General features: G+C 34.5%; 3 protein-coding genes, 1 long non-coding RNA gene and 1 other non-coding gene across 5 annotated transcripts; 3 read left to right on the forward strand and 2 right to left on the reverse strand.

Annotated features, from left to right (window-relative positions):
- Window positions 1-53: 53 nt before the first annotated feature.
- Window positions 54-3,322, forward strand: LOC102591298 (uncharacterized). The gene is made up of 2 exons (XM_006342140.2): window positions 54-1,995; window positions 2,589-3,322. Exons 1-2 carry the CDS (start codon window positions 974-976, stop codon window positions 2,947-2,949), a joined length of 1,383 nt encoding a protein of 460 aa, XP_006342202.1. The 5' UTR covers window positions 54-973; the 3' UTR covers window positions 2,950-3,322.
- Window positions 3,182-5,970, forward strand: LOC102590953 (uncharacterized). The gene is made up of 5 exons (XM_006342139.2): window positions 3,182-3,266; window positions 4,620-4,648; window positions 4,763-4,948; window positions 5,065-5,280; window positions 5,455-5,970. The coding sequence occupies exons 1-5, from the start codon at window positions 3,227-3,229 to the stop codon at window positions 5,680-5,682; spliced, it is 699 nt and encodes a 232-aa protein (XP_006342201.1). The 5' UTR covers window positions 3,182-3,226; the 3' UTR covers window positions 5,683-5,970.
- A 31-nt stretch (window positions 5,971-6,001) lies between these two features.
- LOC102581824 (uncharacterized) lies at window positions 6,002-8,938 on the reverse strand. Its single transcript, XM_006342192.2, has 3 exons — window positions 8,846-8,938; window positions 7,301-8,433; window positions 6,002-6,135 (listed from the first exon to the last, which is right to left on the reverse strand). Exons 2-3 carry the CDS (start codon window positions 8,244-8,246, stop codon window positions 6,002-6,004), a joined length of 1,080 nt encoding a protein of 359 aa, XP_006342254.1. The 5' UTR covers window positions 8,247-8,433; window positions 8,846-8,938.
- Window positions 7,070-7,259, forward strand: MIR7996B (microRNA MIR7996b). The gene has a single exon (NR_130368.1). It is a non-coding gene; the product is annotated as a microRNA MIR7996b (primary transcript).
- Window positions 8,939-11,145: 2,207 nt separating the features above from the next.
- On the reverse strand, window positions 11,146-11,613 carry LOC107059688 (uncharacterized). Its single transcript, XR_001472829.1, has 2 exons — window positions 11,509-11,613; window positions 11,146-11,367 (listed from the first exon to the last, which is right to left on the reverse strand). It is a non-coding gene; the product is annotated as an uncharacterized lncRNA (long non-coding RNA).
- Window positions 11,614-21,948: the final 10,335 nt, after the last annotated feature.

Raw genomic sequence — 21,948 nt, forward strand, 5'->3', positions numbered from 1 at the left:
AGTTTATTTGGTTCAAGTAACTAAGACATTTAACTATTGTCTCAAAAAAAAAAACTAAGATATTTAACTATATCTTGTTACTATCAATATATATGCACAACGTTACTGTAAGGATCAGGAACTTGAATATTGATCTTTTGCTTCTTCCTCCTTCCCACCTTGGTTACGTATTAATAGTACTATTTTCATTCTCTATTTCTCGTTAATGCCTTATTTTGACGTGACACTAATTTAGTACCAAGTCTAAAATATTATTGTAATTATTTTTTTAATTGTAATAGTAATAGAAGAAGAAGAAATGTGGACATTTGTTCTTAAAAACCTAGTTTGACAAGGAAAACATCCCCTATTAAATTAAATGTTTTAAACTAGAGTTAGGGGTCAATCCATAATTTCCGTCTTTTCCCCTGGATTAGGCAAACAGAAAATTTGTTTCCGTAATAAGTAAAACGCATCATTTGTTCCCTAACCTCTCAGGAGAATTCTAATGTCTCGTCATCTACATCTTCCTCAACTTTTGTGGTCAATCAGAATCCTATTTAAATTTTTTAGGGAGATCATCACGCTCTAGAATGCTCCTAACTGATTTTTCTTTTGGCAAAACTATATTCTTCAATTTATAACACATGCAGATTGAATACATTTTATTGACAGAAAATAATAATTAAAATCCAACACAAAAACTAAAATTAAGGGAGCAGGCGAAGAAGATAACCTGTTTGATGTAGTGACTGAAAAGTGAAAATTGATTCAATAACATAGATTTATCTCTTTAGAATCACGCTACTGTAATATTTTACGGTTGGTAAAAGATGATGATGGCAATATTGGTAATAAAGAAAAGATCCAAGTGCGTTGTTGTAGGAGAAGGAGAAATTTGATTGCATTGACGGGCGACAACTCAGAGTCTCAATTAAGTGTCGGTCCACAGAGTCTTGTCTTGGTGTCTCTTCACTCTGTTTTCAGCTACCCAATGGCTAAAAATCCAAGTAATACAGGCGGAAAAATGTTGGACACGAGGCCATTGGTAGCGACATTGCTCGCCTTCACTCTTGTCATGCTCATTTGGAATCTCCAACCTTACTACGATACCATCCTTAATCCGTCTAAACTCTCCATTAATATTACCGACCCTAACAAACGAACCTTCCTTACCTACGGCAATGCCGCCTCTCTCTTCGTCCAGATGGGAGCGTATCGCGGTGGTCCCACTACTTTCGCCGTCGTGGGTCTCGCTTCCAAGCCCCTTCACGTCTTTGGACGCCCCTGGTATAAATGCCAGTGGATCCCCAATACCAATACCAACTCCTCTAAGGACCTCAAGGCCAAGGCCTATAAGATCCTCCCTGACTGGGGCTACGGACGTGTCTACACTGTGGTGGTTGTGAACTGCACATTTGCTGTGAATCCTAACCTTGATAATAAGGGAGGGAAGCTCATTCTCTACGCTTACTATAGTGAGTCACCCAAGAGATACGAGAAAATCACAGCATTGGAGGAAGCACCAGGGTCTTACAACCAGACCAAGTTCAGCCCGCCATATCCCTACGAGTATTTGTATTGCGGTTCTTCCTTGTATGGGAATTTGAGTGCCTCTAGGATGAGGGAGTGGATGGCCTATCACGCCTGGTTTTTCGGGCCCAGCTCCCATTTCGTGTTTCACGACGCTGGCGGGGTGTCATCTGAGGTAAGGGCGGTGCTGGAGCCGTGGGTACAGACTGGTAAGGTCACGCTTCAGGATATAAGGGACCAGTCCGAGTTCGATGGCTACTATTACAACCAGTTTTTGGTGGTGAATGATTGCCTCCATCGCTACCGACACGCTGCCAATTGGACCTTCTACTTTGATGTGGACGAGTACATCTATCTTCCTGATGCCAACACTACTCTCGAATCTGTGTTAAGAGACTTCTCCAACAATACTCAGTTCACCATTGAGCAAAATGCCATGTCCAGCATCCTCTGCTTGAACGATTCCTCTCAAAACTATTCCAGGTAGTATCTCCGTAATTTCTCTACTTGTACTGATTAATTGTTTTCACTGCTCTTCTTGTTAACTAATAACTGCCTCATCATTAATTTGATAAAGATAAAGGCATTCATCTTAACAATTTTTTTGTCATTAATTTTCTCTCTTATACGAGGCATTCATTTATTTATTAACTAAAACTTGATTGATTGATCTTTTAATACCTATTGTCTTATTAGTAGTTGATACTTGAGAGGCATTTAGGGGTTGCTGATCTAAGTTCCGTACCATCAATGCCTGTTCTGTTGAATTTGAGCTTCTCTTTAACGTTAAGGACGAATGTACAAGTTTCTGAAGCTTTCCTTCAATTTCCAATGCATGTTGTGTTTGTATTTACAAAGAATGCAGTCAAAGATGCCCTAGCATCGTTCACACTAGTATATATAAGACATGTTAGTGACGGTTTAGGATGGACAAAGGTAGAGATAAGGTTTGCGTACATCCAAACTCCCGGTTATGTTGTTGTGAAGTTTTTAGGTACTGACCATCAAATCAGCAATGAAATGAAAATCTTTTTACATCTTCCTTTCATACTCTCTCCATTTGTTATTAATTACAGGCTGTGGGGCTTTGAGAAGTTGTTGTTCAGAGACTCGAGAAGTAACATTAGGAGAGATCGGAAGTACGCCATACAGGCAAAAAATGCATATGCAACAGGCGTACACATGTCGGAAAATGTAGTAGGAGGGACTTTGCACCAGACAGAAACCAAGATCCGCTACTATCACTATCACAACTCCATCACGGTACATGAGGAGCTGTGTCGTGAGTTTTTACCCATATCCGCTAAGCATAACATAACCTGGTTCGATAAGGTACCCTACGAATACGATGACAACATGAAGAAACTCACCCAAACCATCAAGGATTTTGAGCGAAATACTATCAATGCAGCTCCCGACCATACCAACAACTCATAGGATCAGTGTACAGTATTCTACCGAGAATTTTATTCACCAGTCACCACAGTGAAGAGAAGGAACTGGTGAACAAGTGTTTTAGTAGTAGTGTTCATCTTTAATTTATAGTGTGCCCTACTCTTAATTCTTGGCAGCAAATTAAAGCAACACGTCCAACTCCTGCAGGGTCACCACACTTTACTTCTGCTGGCTCGATTTGGTTATTAATATCAAGTCATTCATTTGTATCCACAAATTGCCAAGTTAGGTTTATTGGTTGATTTGGGAAAAGAGAGAGATGAGGGTCCCCACTCCCCACCAGGATTTGTCTGTAAATGGTAATCGTTACATTTTCTTTTATGACTACAATTCACTTCTTTCCTTTTCATGTTCATTCCAACTCCTGCTTTTCATTTGTTACTCTAGAGTTTAGTGGTTGTCTTTCACTCATTTAAGAAGCAGATTGTGACTAGACATTTTTTAAAAACTCTCACCAGTTGATCTTTTGTCTGTTAGCAATAAAGGGAGTATTATTTCTATTGACGTGGATATAAATATATTGCAACATTAACAATGTACAACTGCTAGCCAACGGTGCAATTTGCTCCTTTTTAATATAGGTACTAGTAATAATAATTATATGCGTCCAACAAATGATGAAGGCGCACATGTCTTATCTCTTGCCTTTTGCATGATTAGTTCTCTAGTACCTTCCACTTAAAATGATACTACTATCGTTTAATTGTTTTCATAATGGGTAGAAATAAGATTTGATTTTTAAAATTTCATAATTTAATTGTATTCTGGACATTATTATTATTATTATTATTATTATTATTATATCTCTTCCAATGGATGAATTGGGGTATATCTTACCCATAGCAAGTTGGGCGAATTATTGAGGGACAGACTAGTTAAAGTGAGCTTTGCCATAGTGACCCATGAAATGGGGTTAGATTCACAAAAGCTAGAAAGAAAAAATATGCAGTCTAAACCATCAAAAATGAATGGGGTGTAATATGAGATGGGCGGTGGAATAGTGAAAGAGAACAAAGCCCATTCCATTTACTTAAAGCCCAAAAGGGGTTTGGATTGGATCCACTGTTGTGTTGGACGTCTTCTGCTGCCCAACTATTCAAACGCAATGATTTATCCATTTTTTGTGGTTGGAAGAAAAAACAAATCCTAAATTATTCAATCTCAAGTATGAACCAATTTTTTAAAATACTTTAATATTTGTTGACACATAATTGACGTTGGATTGCAAATATTATTCTTAGAATATATGAAAGCAGCTGGGATGGGGTATCTATCGATCTTTCTATTTGCACAAGTTAAGACTTAAAAGAGAAAAAAAAATGAAGTTTGTTAAGTCATAGGAATATAGAGTAAAGGAACAAAGCATTTACTTACTCTTATATACGAGAGGGAGCAATATATGTTTATCTTCCTCTTCCTTTTATTACTATTATTATTATTATTATTATTATTTTGTTATGAGTGAGAGGATGATTATCCTTTTAATTTTTGTGTGCTGAATTAATAAAACGTGACCGCCTTAGATATGTGAGTCACTTTCCTTGTAAGTAGTTGTCACTTCACCCTCTACCTTTCATTTCCTGATTCTTTCTTCTACTTTTCTTCTTCCGATATTTCCTTATATCTTTCTTCTAACTAAGTCTCTCTTGCAGAATATATCACTAGCACTCGTAAGATAATGGTAATCTTCATTTTCAACCCCACAAATTAGATAATTGTGTGTTTATATATATATATATATATGTATATATACATATTAAATTAATGGGCTCGCTGTGTTTGAATTAATATATAGGTGAGTCAGGATGAAATTGGGCCGGCATGGTTGAAGCCGCTGCTCAAGGCTAACTACTTCCATACTTGCACAATTCACGGTGATTCAAATAAGAGCGAATGCAACATGTATTGTTTGGATTGCATGGGAAGTAATGCTCTTTGCTCTTACTGTTTGACCAATCACAAACACCATCGCCTTGTACAAGTCAGTTATATTACATGCTCTAATTCAGTATATATATATATATATATATATATGTGTGTCATGATCAGCCATAAATATAATATATGTGTCTGCCTCTGTTTTTATTATATGTATAGATAAGAAGATCCTCATACCATAATGTGGTGAGGGTGAATGAAATTCAAAGATACCTAGACATATCTTGCATTCAAACATACATTATCAATAGCGCCAAGATTGTGTTTCTGAATGAGCGTCCCCAGCCCAGACCAGGAAAGGGGGTTACCAATACTTGTGAAATCTGCTGCCGCAGCCTACTTGACACTTTCAGATTCTGCTCCCTCGGCTGCAAGGTACGTAAGTATGTATTCTCTTTTGGATATATAGAAATTAGAATTAAATATGCAATTTTGGTTAAACCGAAGCAACTATATATGGTATCTCTGTTTCACTTTGTTTTCCAAGTATGTTCAGTTTATACGACCATATTGATTGATTAATTAAGAATGGGTAAATTGGAATTGCAGCTGAATGGTATTAGGCGAGGCGATGAAGAGTTGACATTTACATTGAAGGCGGAGACGAATGAATATTGGGATGATGAATCATCGACCCCAAAGAAGAAGCAGCGCAGGGACGAGAAAGTAACGTTTGGGTTTCGTCATCTGAATATTGAGGCATACAATATGTCTCCTGATACATACCACAACAATTCAAACAGGAGGAAAGGCATTCCACATCGTGCCCCTTTTTGATAATTCATTAAGGTCGGCTCATCAAATTACAACAATACGGTTCCGTCGTCACACATATATATAGTTCCTAATTACACTATAGTATATACATACAAAACATGTGCATTAGGTAGGAGAGTAGTACTATGCTAGATCGATATTTATGTTTTAATGAATACTTTTGTATATGTTAATTTACTTACAATGCAAGCTGTGTAATTAAACAAGGAGAGGGGAAGAAAATGGTATACGTAGTTTATGATGTGTTTGAAAATACGATATTTTTAGTGGATATATTGACTAGCTATAGCTAGAACTTGGGTATATTACTCCATTAACGTTAAATGGCAAAAAAAGGATCCTCAGGCCTCAATAGCTCTGTTGAATAAATGGCAAAAACAAGATCCTCAGGCCTCAATAGCTTTGTTGAATGTTGAAAGAGACACGTCGATGAGGCGGCAAACGGGTTTTGACCTGAATGGAAAAAAAATTTAAACGCTACAGCTAGTGCACGTGCAACTGAACCGTTTGACCGTAGCTAGATTACAAGACAGAGTTAATTAATTGACAAGGAGTAGTAATTTTAAGATATATAAATTGCCAACCATGCATGGTCATACTAATATCTTCTATGTAGGGAAGCAAATAGGAATAATAATAATAAAAAGAAGGAGAAGAGGGTGGGACCTAGTGCTTTGCATCCATGTCAAATTGAGAGAAGCTTGGAGGACACGTAACACTGTTATTAAGCCACGGAGGTGGACTCCCGATAGAGACTTGCCGCTTTAATTTCTCCTCTCCGTTTCTCTATCTCTAGCTACCTCTTAAAAAACCCATTTTTTTTTCTCTTCCAATTAATAAAAATAATTTATAATCATATAAATATTTAAGAATTAAAAATAAATAAAAAATCATGCAAGTCACGAACTAGAAAGAAAGAGTACTATATATATATATATATACACAAACGAACAAGCTACATGATTGGAATATATAGAGAGGTTATTAAATAAGGACCGTGAGGAATCTTTTCTTTCTTTAAAATTGAAAGGTTGATAATCACATATTCGGAATTTCTAGATGACGAAGCGTTGAAGTTCGTTTTGGATAAAAATTAGTAGCTAGGATGACCCCAAAATCAGCTTAATTATTCCATATTTCTAGCTTTGGTCACAGGTTGCATGCGTCTAATTAATTGTTTTGAATATACATAACTACGGTAGGGGACCAATAATATAACTTCTACTTTTTATAAAAGTATTGCTATGGAGTAATATTTATCTCATTTTTAGTATTTGACTAATGGAAGATATATAGGAAAATTGGGTGCTATATATATATATATACTAGCTATGAGACCTCGTGCCAGCACGGGGCCCAATATATGTTACTGTTTCTGTTTTTATTTATGTGGTACATATGAAATTTGAAATTAATCAATTTTTTAGTATGTTTTTATATATTTTAAGTTGCTAATTATTTGTATTTAGAGTATGTTTTACGTAAATATATTAGAAATCACAATAATTAACAAGTTAATATAAAAAAAAACTTATAAAAAATTCATTGACTTTTGAAATTTCATTTGTATCACATAAATCAGGACCGAGTAATATATATGAAAATTACATAAAATTACAAAGGAAAGGTTGTTTGGCAGAAAAATTCTCAGGTATGGACTTAATTTCTCTCATTTTCACAAAAGGTACATGTCCAAGTCTATTATGCCACAACACATTCACATCATTGCAAGCATGAGTCAGAAAAGAAGCAGAAATATTAGGACTTTTATTGACTAAAACACAGTGTTGAGTACAGGTACATGAAGAAGCAGGAAATGAAACAGACTTGGACTTAGAATCACATGTACTGTGTCTACATGAAGAAGTAGGGACAGAAACAAACTTAGAATTGAAAACATCTTGACTTGACAGGCAGCCAGTAGTGGAAGTAGTTGAAGCAGCACATGAAGCACCAGGACACTTAGAACATAGAAAATATAGTCCATCTTTTGCTTCACCAATGACCAGAGGCCTCTTCATTGAAGGGGCCTGCAGAATGCATGAGGATTCAGAAAAATGCACAATGCTTTTAGGTATGGATTTTGAAAGACAATTAATGGAAACAAGATTGTACTTAAAAGAAGGCACATACAACACTTCTTGTAAAACAATGTTTGATGCAAGTACCACATTACCAATTTGCACAACTTTCACCTTGTAACCATTTGGTAAAGTAATCAATAAAGGGCAAGGGAGATAAGTAATGTTTGTTAGGAATGTTATGTCAAAAGTCATATGATTGGAGGCTCCTGAGTCAAGGATCCAAGAGTCATTCTTGTTGTGAGAACATCTGCAAGATAACTTGCCAAAATCAATTGAAGAAGTACATGCTATCATACCTGCGAAATTTGCATTACCACCAGCAAAGTCCATCTGATTGGCATTGTCTTTCTCAGTCTGAAACTGTTGTAATAGCTCCACAAATTGTGTATATTGTTCTCTTGTCAATTGGGGACCGGTGTCATTATGATTTCCCCTGTGCACCTCTTCCCCTGAACAACAACCACTTTGAACATCAGCCATAAGACTCTTACCCCTGTTGAACCTGGAATTCTGATTGTTGCTTCTGTCTCTGTATCCATTCTGATTGTTAAAATTTGGATAATTGTTTGTTTGTGGGTTGTTATTTGTCTGTGGGTAACCATGCAACTTATAGCATTTGTCCCTGATGTGTCCTGGTCTCTTGCAGTAATCACATATAATACGAGTCCTGTTACCAATGTAGGAATTGGTCTGAGAATAGTTAGTTCTAAAATTGGTGTTGGTGTTGTTTGTAGAAGAATAATTTTGCCTAGTAGACCTGGAAGTACTTGCTCCTGCCGAGCCATTTGCATTGAAAGCAACAGAAAAATACACCAACTCTTGGAATTAGTTTCATTAAGAGCAACATTTTTATTCATCATGTCTTTTGAAGCTATCTTATTGCTTGTGAATGATTATACATCTTATGTACCATTTAGTCTAACAAATTTTGCATACTTACCCTTTTCATAAGGTCACTGAATTATTAATTATTATTGCAAACTTTTTTTCTTAATTTCAATTTTCTTCAACAAAAGAAAGTGACTTTTTGATATAATAATCAATAGGGAAAAAAGTAATTCATGAAGAAGATGACTTACAGTTAGTTAACAAGTGAAACCAACTTGTAATTTTCTTACGCCTGTTTAGTATCTTCAATTTCCTGATTCAATCATAATTAAAATTGAAAGCAGATTTCATCCCAAAAAAAAAAAAAAAAAGTTTATGTAATAGGTGAAATTAGAAAAAAGTTTATGGAAATGAAATAGATGAAGGTTTGAATGTTGAAAGAAGAAGGAAGAATCTCTATCTCTAGTAATCTAACTAGAGTTGAATTGGAGTAGTAAGTTGCTTTAGGTGGTAGCTGTAAAGTGGCTCAATAATACCAACTATGTTATTTGTCTTTTTTCTTTTGGAAAATACACTCATAAAATCCCCTAAAATTATATCGGATTTGCTAGTTTTATACTTAAACTATATTCTTCTTTGACATTTGCTTAGCATATAAAGGAATTTTATGATGGGACATGATGTTTTTGGTTAAAATGGATTGACATCTCAAATGACCTTATTCCCTTATTTTTTCAGTAGTTCAACAACCGTTTAAACAACGAAGTTTTTATTCAATCTAACTATTCATAAAACATATAGAGCTCGATCCATTTTGCTGATCTTTCATTATTATTACAGAGAAAAGGAGAAAGCAGAGAGCACTAAGGGAAAAGGTGAAAACGCACTATCAACTTTACGAATACACTTTTTTTTTTTTTTACCTCAAGTCTTTTCCATGGGCCCGACCGATGTCTGATTAAATTAGAATATAGAAAGATATTCAAAAAATTTAAGACACGTGTAAATCTAGTAAAGAATGTGAAGATGCCATTGCTAAAACTAAGGGAACAGTATGTTTGGAGTTGATGGTCAAAAACACATATATTTGGTAGCGCAAAGGATAAGTGTGAACATCTGTTATGTTTTTTTTAAGGAATTTGGATCGTAACACAGTCTAGTCTCCTACTGTCAAGCAAATGAAAGAAGAAAAAGGACAATACGTGGGGCAGTAGTGAAAAAAGAATATTTCAATAGCTGCCATAAAATACAATAATTCGACTATAACAAACCTCAAAATTTTAAGTGCACGGTGAAGTATTATATATGTCGATGAGCTTAAATCTAAGACTCTATCGAAACTACTTCCAAATCGCCTTAGTTTTCTATGCTGCAAAAAATTGTAAATTTGTTGGTTGGTGACCGGGAGGTGTACTTATATTCAACAAGAAAAAACTTTTGTAGTTGTGTTAATTTTGCAACTCTAACTTGTCATGTTAAAGAGACAGCCTCAGTTATGAGACAACGACTAACAGAGTTTTTGGCAGCTATAACATCCAAAGGTATCCTGAAGAGTTAGTAGCACTGGCACATGGATAGAGGCGTATTCAGGATTTTGACATGATGAGTGCACTATTACGATATATATTTCGCGCTGGAGGCATTGAGATCGATTGAACCATTGATTGTATGTTATATCATCCTGTATTTCTAGTTTTAATATGCACATTTGGTTTAATAATATAAATAAATTACAGTGCTAAAGAAAATTAGGAATTTTCAATGTTGACAAACTTGAAAATTTTGAAAGATTAAAACTATATATATAAAGTGCTACCAATCACTACTTAGAGACGTGTTACCTAATTTTAGAAAGAAAAATACAACAAGATAGATGCAAGTTTCAAATTTCTAACCACCCAACATCATTGCATTATTTCATACGTCTAGCATGGGTTCATACATCTATATTTGAATATATATATATATATATATATATATATATATGATTTCAGGAGGGCAGCATGGGTTCACGTGAACCCGGTGACCTCCTCCTGCATACGCCTGTCATGGGAACACACAAGACAAAGCGAGTGGAAAATTGACTATGGAACTTGAAAGATCTCGAGTTTTATGCCTCTGTTGAGGTTGTCAAAGGTAAGAGACAAGTGTACATGTCGTCAACTTGGATAAAATTCAGGGACTCCGCCATTGTCCTCCTGGGAAGCTGATTATGAGTTTGAGAGATGGTATCTATCTAGCTTCCTATGATGCTCAAACTCCCCAAATATATTGTTCCACCCATGTCTGATCTTCCAAAAATGCACTATGTGAAATCCAACACGGAAGGGACAACATTTTTGAAGAGTTCGAACAACATAGATGGCTTTTATACATGCACTCATACATATCAGTGAATACTCATCTTTCAATATTCTAATTGATTGATGATAAGGAGGTATACTTGTATTCAACCAGCTTTCAATTGTATCCTTAGTTGAATTTTGCAAGTGCTGCATAAATAGAAGGTGTAAGATGAAGGGAAACAACTACTAAATTACGAAAAAACAAACAAGAAACAATGTTGTAAAATAATAAAGCTGCATAACAAAGGCATGATTTTACAACAAGAAATCATAGTGAAAGACCATCTGATATATATTGGTCATCAATCACCTAAAACATACAGAAAAAGGACAGGCGATTCGGCTCTAGGCGCACAATATACTTGAGCATGAGCATGGTTGCAACAATTAGCTAAGAAAGAATTCCATTCTCTTTGTCTGTGCTTTTGCTGCAATTTGAAATCAACATGGAGCAATTAAGCAAAAGCAAGCATCAAATTAGAAAAAGGAACAAGAAGATTATACATATTTCTATCAAGTTAGATACAGGTAGATACTCAATCAGCACAGAGGAGATTGTTTCTACTTACTTAGATAGTGATGAGGTCTATACAGTCGTTTTCTTCATTCTCTTCGACTTCTTGCTTAAACCTCACAGCTGAAGCCTCCAGAGATTTGTTCTTGCACCTAGTAAACTTAATCTATTTATATCTGCAAAGCTAAGGGGGATCTCCTCGAGCTTGTCACACCATTTTATAACAAGTGTATCAAGCAGGGGAAAGGATTCCTCTGAGGCATCCCTATTAAAGATGGTATTACATAGTAAGCTGAGAGTCATTATGTAAATAATAGAAGTTAGAGGATTAGATAGAAAATAGTTAGTTAAAGTAGTTACAAAAGATTCTTTCCTTTTCCTGTATATAAATGTACTGATCTTGTTCAGTTATGAAATTAATAAAGTTCACTTTGAAATTTAATACTTCTGAATTCCTTTCTCTGTAAACTCAGAAGCTATCTTCTCCATGATAGCTAACATGGTATCAGAGCATTGATCAATCTTCACAGTAAATGGTTGATCAAATCACTGATTCAACTACACAAGTAACAGGTGAAGCTATGGCGACTGTCGATAATGAGTTGCCAGAAAAGTTAAGCCACAATCATCCCCTTTTTCTACACACCATTGACAATTCTGGTGTACTGCTCAGTTCAATTCAATTGACTGGAGCCGATAATTTTTCTGTATGGAGTAGAGCATTGAAGATTGCAATTCTAGGTCGTAATAAGCTTGGGTTCATCGATGGTTCATGCAAAAAGGAGGCATATGGTCCAAATCTGGTGAATTTATGGGAACGATGCAATGCAATAGTATTGTCATGGATTATGAACTGTGTTTCAAAAGAATTACTTGGAGGTATTGTCTACTCCACAAATGCTGCATCTGTATGGAAGGATCTGGCTGAACGATATGATAAAGTCGATGGATCTCGCATCTTTCAACTGCACAAGGAGATTGCTACTGTCAGTCAAGGTACTAGTTCAATCTCAGCATATTTCTCTAGATTGCGTGAACTGTGGGTAGAATATGATAGTCTAACTCCTGTACCAAGTTGTGAGTGTGTAAATTCAAGAGAGTTTGTGAAATTTGTGCATAATCAGAAGTTACTTCAGTTCCTCATGGGTCTGAATGACTCATATGAACAAGCTAGGGGACAGATCCTAATGATGGTACCTCTACCTTCCTTGAACAAGACCTATACCCTTTTAATTGAGAGAGAAAGTCAGAGAACTATTTCTCAAACCTCCAGTAGTGCTAATTGTTCTGAGTTGAGTGCCATGTTCACTACTGGGAACAATACTTCTGCTATGGTACCTAGACCAAGGCCTTACACTAGTTCTAGCTATGATCCCAATGCATTTTGTGATTATTGCCACAGAACAGGACACACCCAAGCAATTTGCTATCAGCTTCATGGTTATCCCCCAGGATTTGAAAGGAGGAAGAAAAGTCCTAATAATACTTACCAGGGGAGAGGAAGGACTAATAATGAGTATCAGGGGAGAGGAAGGCCTAATAATGAGTATCAAGGGAGAGGAAGGTCTAATAATGATAGGAGGCAAAATTTTGCTGCTCACAATGCAATCAGTTATGGTGATATAGATGTTAACAGAAGTGTGAATCCAAGGAATCAGGGATATGGAAGAGGTTCTAAAAACACTGAACAAGTTGACTATCACAAAGGTATGACTGTGTTACATGAACAGTATAATCAGATCCTACAGATGCTTGGTCAGTCTAATATGCAGGGAGGCTCTGAAGCAGCAGCATCCACATCACATTTCAGTGCCAACATAGCTCAGGACAATTACTCCTCAGCAGGTACTTCAGCAGGTAATGCAACTGCTCTCACTGTCAGTCCAGCCCATACTGGTTGGATCATAGATTCTGGTGCAACCAATCATATGACTCCACACTCAAATATTCTTACTCATAAACAACAACTTCCTAGTGATCAACCTAGAAGTGTTCAATTGCCCAATGGTAAAACAACTCAAATCACACATATAGGTTCCTGTAATGTCACTCCTCAGGACATGCTAAGAAATGTTCTTCTTGTTCCTGACTTTAAGTTCAACTTACTATCCGTCTCACAAATTACTAAGGATCTTAAATGTGTAGTATGCTTCTTTCCTAACTTTGTTGCTCTTCAGGACCTCTCCAATGGGCAGGTGAAGGTGATTGGTAAAGAGCATGCTGGTCTCTATCTTCTGCCTAATAACTCCTCTCCTATTAACAACATTGTTCATTGCTCATCACACTTAGCTCACGGTGATGTTCATTACACAGAATCACAAGCTCTATTGTGGCATCAAAGGCTAGGACACACTTCTTCCACTGTTCTGGCTCATCTGCTAGCTCTTTCACCTAGTAAATGTTCTAAAGATCTTCACAATTGCATTATTTGTCCTTTGGCAAAACAACATAGATTACCCTTTCCCAATAGTATTACTGTCTCTACTTCTTCTTTTCAGTTACTGCATATTGATGTTTGGGGTCCCTTTAACACCCCTACCTATGATGGTAATAGATTCTTTGTTACTATAGTTGATGATTGTACTAGACTATTGTGGTTGTTTCTAATAAAAATGAAGAGTGATGTTTGTGTTGTCTTGAAAAACTTCTTCATTTTTGCCAAAACTCAGTTCAATGCTGTAGTTAAAACAGTCCGGACTGACAATGGCTCTGAGTTTGTAAATGCTGAGTGTCACAAACTATTTACCAGCTTAGGCATCATTCATCAGAGAACCTGCATTCATACACCCCAGCAAAATGGTATTGCAGAGCGAAAACATAAACATATCCTTGAAGTGGCTAGAGCAATCAGATTCCAAGGGCATATTCCTCTCAGGTTTTGGGGTAATTGCATACTTACCGCTGCTTATCTCATCAATTTGTTGCCAACTCCTGTGTTACATGGTAAATCCCCTCATGAAGTATTTCACAATACCAAACTTTCTCTCCAGCATTTGGGAGTTTTAGGTTGTCTGTGCTTTGCAAAGAATATGTACATACATGATAAATTTCAACCAAGAAGTGTTGTTGCCATACACATGGGGTATAGTCCTACTACTAAGGGTTATCTTCTCTACAATCTCAAGGACAAGCAGTTCTTCCTTAGCAGAGATGTGGAGTTTAGGGAATCTACATTTCCCTTTGCAGTTCCTTCTTCCACTGCCTGGCACTTGTTTCCTTCTGTTAATATTTCATCAGATCCTCCTACATCACATGCTGTACCTCCCTCTGATATGGTTGATTCAGTTGATACTCCTGATCTGCCCGCAGTGTTACCTGAGTCTGGCTCAAGGGTCTCTGAAGTTAGGAGATCACAAAGGAGTACCAAAGCTCCATTATGGATGCAAGATTATGTAGCTTCTGCTCATCTCACCCCTATCAAACCTCTATATTCTATTGACAAATATCTTGGCTATGATCATCTGTCTCCGTCCTATCAGGCATTTCTCTCTTCTTTTGGTCATGAGGTTGAACCTGTCACCTTTGAGGAGGCCTGTCAGGATCCTCGATGGGTTGAGGCCATGCAGGCTGAAATCTCAGCCTTGGAAACTCATCAGACTTGGAAAGTGGTACCCTTACCTCCTCACAAAAAAGGCTATTGGTTGTAAGTGGATTTTTAAAATCAAGTATCAAGCTTCAGGGGAGGTTGAAAGATTCAAAGCCAGGTTGGTTGCAAAGGGGTTTAACCAAAGAGAAGGACTGGATTATAAAGAAACTTTTTCACCTGTTGTAAAAATGGTTACAGTCAGAAGTGTGTTGGCTTTGGCTGCTATGGAAACCTGGCATATTCATCAGATGGATGTGTCAAATGCTTTCCTTCAAGGTGACTTATTTGATGAGGTATATATGACTCTTCCTCAAGGCTTTCAGATTCCTAAGGGATTTATTGTGCAGGGGGAGAAACCAGTGTGTAGGCTCACTAAATCCCTCTATGGCCTGAAACAAGCCCCTAGACAATGGAATGTGAAGCTTACAGATGCACTTATCAGATTGGGATTTATTCAGAGTCATGCAGACTATTCACTGTTCATTAAGAAAACAAAAACATCTCTGGTGATACTTCTAGTATATGTTGATGATATGATGATTACAGGTAATGACCTTAGTATTATTCAACAAACCAAAAGAATTCTACAAGACACTTTCAAGATGAAAGACCTAGGAGAACTCAAGTATTTCCTAGGAATTGAATTCGCTAGATCACATGAAGGAATTGTCATGCATCAAAGGAAATACTCTCTTGAAATCATCTCTGAAGCTGGACTTGGAGCTGCTAAACCAGCCTCCACTCCTATTGATCCTTATGTACAGTTAACTACCAAGGAGTATGATGAAATAAATGGGACAGGAAAGGAAGATAGATTGCTGGAGGATCCAACAGTATACAGAAGACTAGTTGGAAAATTGTTGTATCTAAATGTTACCAGGCCAGACATTGCTTTTGCTACACAAACTCTGAGCCAGTTCCTACATCAACCCAAACAATCACACCTCAATGCTGCTCTCAAGGTAGTGAAATATGTAAAGGGACAAGCAGGGCTAGGTGTACTATTATCCAGCAAGAATAACAAACAACAAAAGTGCAAGGTCTATCCCGGTATATAGGGATCGCTTGCCTATTCCCTAATGAGCCCAATATAATTGTGATGTCGGGCCAGTTGATGGGCTTTGGATCAAGTGTTACTCACTGGAGGGACTCTCCCTCCCTGTGAAATGTCAAACCATATGATTATAATATAAATATCTACTTTAAATTTAAACAAGGCTTAGTGAACATCTGAAAATAACATTATATATAGTCGAAATTACCAAGTATTTCTTAAAAAGAAAACTCTCCTTTAAGTGCATTCCAAAGCTTAATTATTTGATGATATTATAAACCCCTATTAGGAATAAGGATTTTAAATTAATTTGTGTATGTCCTCTTCATTAATATTCTGTCAACATATAATTTAGCATATTACCATTGTTTATGATATATAAGAGTTAAGTATACGCAATCTTTCTATGAAACCACCAAATCAAGTGGTATTAAAGATGGTATTACATAGTAAGCTGAGAGTCATTATGTAAATAATAGAAGTTAGAGGATTAGATAGAAAATAGTTAGTTAAAGTAGTTACAAAAGATTCTTTCCTTTCCTGTATATAAAGGTACTGATCTTGTTCAGTTATGAATTAATAAAAAGTTCACTTTGAAATTTAATACTTCTGAATTCCTTTCTCTGTAAACTCAGAAGCTATCTTCTCCATGATAGCTTACAAGTGGGTACCAATAAAATATGGAATTCCAATAAAAATATACATATTGGACCATGCCATCGTGCGGCTTTCATAAATTAGTAAAAGAGTACTGTCAATTAATGCAATTTAGTAGAAGAAAGCCATATTATATAGTATTATATATTTGTATGATTCAACTACCCGCTGTAATTTGATCCTCTCTCTACATTACAATAAAAATAATTTTTAATGGCAATAAATAAATAGAATAACAAAAAGTGTTAAAGTCTTATTGACATTAGTTAATTGTTATTGGATCATATATTGCTATAGACTTTATGAACATTTATAAAAAGTGCTAATTGCCTCTAGAAAAACATATTTTACATCAATTAAACTATTGTTGTTGATCATTTTTGATGAAGTGCTAGATTCTTGAGACTAATTGTTTGGTACCCAAAATACAAAATAATGTGATAGTGTGAGTTGACCGAAATAAAACAATTCCGACAATATATAACAATTCGTTACTAGTACGTTATGATATATTGTGGGATTGGGAAAATCGAAATGGTATTTTTATGAATTAGAATATTCAACTTGTGTGGTAGCTGTTAATTATGAATATGTATATGTGGCAACCACGTATAAATAATTATTTGATGTAACCGGCTCTTCAAACCTAACATGTGAAGGAGTTGTGCAAAGAAGAGAACAATAAGGGTGTGTGTTAGGGGACAAGAACAAGCAGCATATCGTGGGTAGATCTCGCAACACCAAACGGAACCGTCCAAAGCGCAGCTAGCAACCCTTCTGCCCATAGATGATTCATATTTGTCCCATATGCAAAGTAAAGTGTTTCAAAATTAATGTATCCTCTGTCAACTAGTTTATCAACATGTCCTAGTATATACGCTTGATTGTTTTATATGTACAAATTTGTATATTTATCTATACATATTTTATAAAGTAGATGATGGTAAGATGGTAGTAGTAATTAATATGTTCAAAGAATGCACGACTACATTTCATTTCTATAATGAAATTAATATAACTTTTTAAAAATCAATGGAAACAAAAGAGTGAACGAAATTGTCTGATCCCAAAATCTGTGTTTAATAAGAGTAGAAGAAGAAAATTACTATTGTTGGAATGGAACTGATACTCAATCCATCACTATATATTTTGTTATTTCTCATTGTTAATGCAAAATTAATATACTCCCATATATATTTCTTTGATAGATAGATTCACTATACTATATTTTAAACAATTCTGCATTAAGTATAAATAGTACTGTATATAAATAAGTAGATTACACTTTACAGGAAGAGGTTCCTCTCCAGTACATTAATCTCTTCAGTTGGTTCAGTGCATATTTAATTTAATGACATCTGTCAATTTTAAAATCTAATGGTCCATATTTATTTAAATAAAGCAGTCTTTAAACTCTGGTCAAATATCATTAACCATGGTTATTATTATTTCTCTTTCTCTCTCCTCTCTCATCTCTTTCTTTCTCATTTAATTTTGCAACAAAAATTTTCTCAATAAGCAAAAAAATTGTTTTGTTAACAACAAATTGCTTTTCTTTTCATTATTCTCACACCGTGATAAAAGAAGACAAAATTCAAAAGATGAATTTGGGTTATAAAATTTAAAAAATCCAACACATGATACTATTTCTTTGAAGTTTGGTTCGGTCACAATGGTGATCCACAAAACTCTGTCGTCTTCTTCGTAACATCAATTTTTTCAATTTGGAGTTTATGCAAAAGCCTACAAAAGCCAACTAAAGAATCTTGAAAGGGCACGAAAAATGGGTAGGAAAATATTTTTTCATATACTTTTTTTTTTTTGGTGAAATTCTCCATTTATTTTTTGGGCCTTCTTTTCTTGTGGTATTTACAACTGTAATATTTAATTGGGGCTAATCACTCCATTTCAGTCTTTCTCTTTTGAGACTCTCCCTAGTTGTTCATATATAAATGTAAAAACATTAAAATATTGATGTAATTTTAATTTTCAATTGTTTGATTGTTCTGTTTTTCGGAGAGTTTTGGAAGGGGAAGAAGTGTTTCTTTGCTGATTGAGAAAGAAATGAGAGGAGAGAGAATTACTAATAACCATGGTTAAGAATTTTTGGTCAAAAAAAATTAATCTGATCCATTAAAAATTAAATAGACACGTGTCAACTATATAAAATAGCAATGAGAGAAACTAGACAGATTATCACCGGAGAGGAGTCTCTTCCCAGTTTACAGGCCATCGTGCGGCTTTCATAAATTAAAAGAGTACTGTCAATTAATGCAATTTAGTAGAAGAGAACCATATTATATATTTGTATGATTCAACTACCAGCCTGTAATTTGAAGAAGAGAGGGGAGCGAGCTACATTACAATAAAAATACTCTTTCCGTCCTATTTTATGTGAGATAGTTTGACTCGACATAGACTTTAAGAAAGAAATGAAGACTTTTAAAACTTATGGTCCAAAATGAATGATAGAAATTTGTGTGGCTGTAAATCATTTCATTAAAGGTAGCAAAATAGACATTTTATAGTTAAATTGTTACTTAATATAGAAATATGTCATTCATTTTGGGACAGACTAAAAGGGAAGTAAGTCACATAAATTGGGACAGAGGGGGTAGTTTTTAACGGCAATAAATAAGCAGAATAACAAAAAGTGTTATACATTAGTTAATTGTTATTAGATCATATATTGCTATAGATTTTATGAACATTTATAAAAAAAATGTTAATTACCTCTAAAAAAACATATTTAGCATCAATTAAATCATTGTTGTTGACCATTTTTGGTGTAGTGCTAGATTCTTGAGACTAATTGTTTGGTACCCAAAATACAGAATGATGTAATAGTACAGTGAGTTGACCGAAATAAAACAATTCCGACAATATATAACAATTCGTTACTAGTACGTTATGACATATTGTAGGATTGGGAAAATCGAAATGGCATTTTAAATTTTTTTTTTTTATGAATTAGAATATTCAAGTTGTGTCGTAGCTATTAATTATGAATATTATATGTGGCAACCATGTATAAATAGTTATTTGATGAAGAAGTATTAATTTGTAAGCGGCTGTTCAAACCTAACATGTGAAGGAGTTGTGCAAAGAAGAGAACATTAAGGGTGGGCGTTAAGGGACAAGAACAAGCAGCATATCGTGGGATTCGCAACACCAAACGGAACCATCCAAACCGCAGCAACCCTTGATGATTCATATTTGTCCCATATGCAAAGTAAAGTGTTTCAAAATTAATTAATGTACACTCCGCCAACTAGTTTATCAACATGTCCAAATATATTTTACGCTTGGTTATTTTATACATATAAATTTGTATATTTATCAATGCATATTTTGTAAATTAGATGACCATAAGATGATAGTAATTAATATGTCGAAAGAATGCATGACTACATTTCATCGATGGAAACAAAAAAGTGAACTATCCCAAAATCTGCGTTTAATAAGAGTAGAAGATTACTATTTGAGTAATTACACTATTTTTTATACTAGGATTTAAAAAAAAATTACATAGGTCAATTATACCTTTTCTCGTTACAGTTAATTTTCATTTCCTTTTTTAATTCATAAATAACGTAGAGAAAAAAAAAAGGACACATGATTATTGACCTAAATTAAGCGTAGGACCTCAAGATATGTAGTTCGTTAGCCACGTAATCGAAATTGATATTAAACCTGTTTACTGCTTCAATCAGGATCGAGTATACCAAATGTGAATGGCGGAGTTGACAAGAACACCAAATGGTAGCTGTATAAAATTGAATATGATTTCTTTCCTTTTGAACAGTTTTTGAGTAAAATAACCCAACTCCTAATTAATTTTCTCTTGTAATTAATTATTAAGTGCAGCTGGTTTCAAAACTGTTGTTGGAATCGAAACGAATTCAACAGCTGATACTCAATCCATCACTATATATTTTGTTATTTCTCATTGTTAATGCAAAATTAATATACTCCCATATATATTTATTTTTATTTGATAGATAGATGCACTATACAATATTTTAAACAATTCTGAATTAAGTTTAAATAGTACTGTATATAAATAAGTAGATTACATTTTAGCTTAATGCATATAAATTATAATTAGTAAAATGTAATGATGACAATTCAATGATGCACTAGGTAGTTACGCAAAGTCAAGATTCATTTGATCTCTTTTTACTTTTTTGTACTCCTATTGTAAAGCAAAAGAGGACAAGTCAAGAGTCTTGTTTACCAGAGATATTAAATAGAGATAATATCATAAATGATCACTCAAATATAAAGAACTTTGCTCTTAGAAAGTCTCTCAATATTAATTTTTAACTCAAAAGTTACTTACTATGAGTTTTTCTCTTAGAAAATCACTCAACTTTAATTTGTAGCTCAAAAATCATTCAACGGTAAGTTTTTTTATTAGAAAGTCACTCAACTATGAAATTTTTTTACTTATAAAGTCACTCTATCTATTTAATTGATTTTTCATTAAAATTTATTGATATTCATTTTTATTTAAAACTAAATCTGAAAAAATAAAACTATATCTATTTAAATTATTTTAATAATCCAACCCACTAAAAAGATGTCTATTTAAATCAATTGGCCTTATATTTGTGCATGATTAATCAGCAGCAGTGTGTAACTTTTAAATTTAGATATTTATTAATTGTTCCAAGATCGACGTGATGCTGATTCTTAACCACAAAAAAAAAAAAAAAAAAAAAAAAAACTGGAATTAATTTGAAATGATAGAAAAATCAACTGTGTGCAGAGGGATTTAATTTCTTAAAAATGATTTAATTAAATATATTTTTATTTCTTAAAATTTTGGTTTAAAAAAAAAATTACATATCAACAAATTTTAATGAAAAATTAATTAAATAGATAAAAGTGACTTTATAAGTAAAAAATTTATAATTAAGTGACTTAATGAGAAAAACAATTCATAGTTGAGTGAATTTTAAATTAAATATCAATGTTGAGTGATTTTTGTGAGAAAAAACCTCATACTTGAATTACTTTTGAATTAAAACTCTAGTGAATTGTGATATTATCTCTATTAAATATTGGCCACTCGGTTACATATAGTATTTGCTTGGGTTTCAAGGCTAAGGTGTTTCTGCGTAGGAGCTGACACAAACAATCATAAATCTATCCTTGGCCAGTAGGCAATGACGGCGTCACTTCCGTCATCCCCC

Source organism: Solanum tuberosum, unplaced genomic scaffold (assembly GCF_000226075.1).
Source record: "Solanum tuberosum cultivar DM 1-3 516 R44 unplaced genomic scaffold, SolTub_3.0 scf00032, whole genome shotgun sequence".
Classification (NCBI taxonomy): domain Eukaryota; kingdom Viridiplantae; phylum Streptophyta; class Magnoliopsida; order Solanales; family Solanaceae; genus Solanum; species Solanum tuberosum.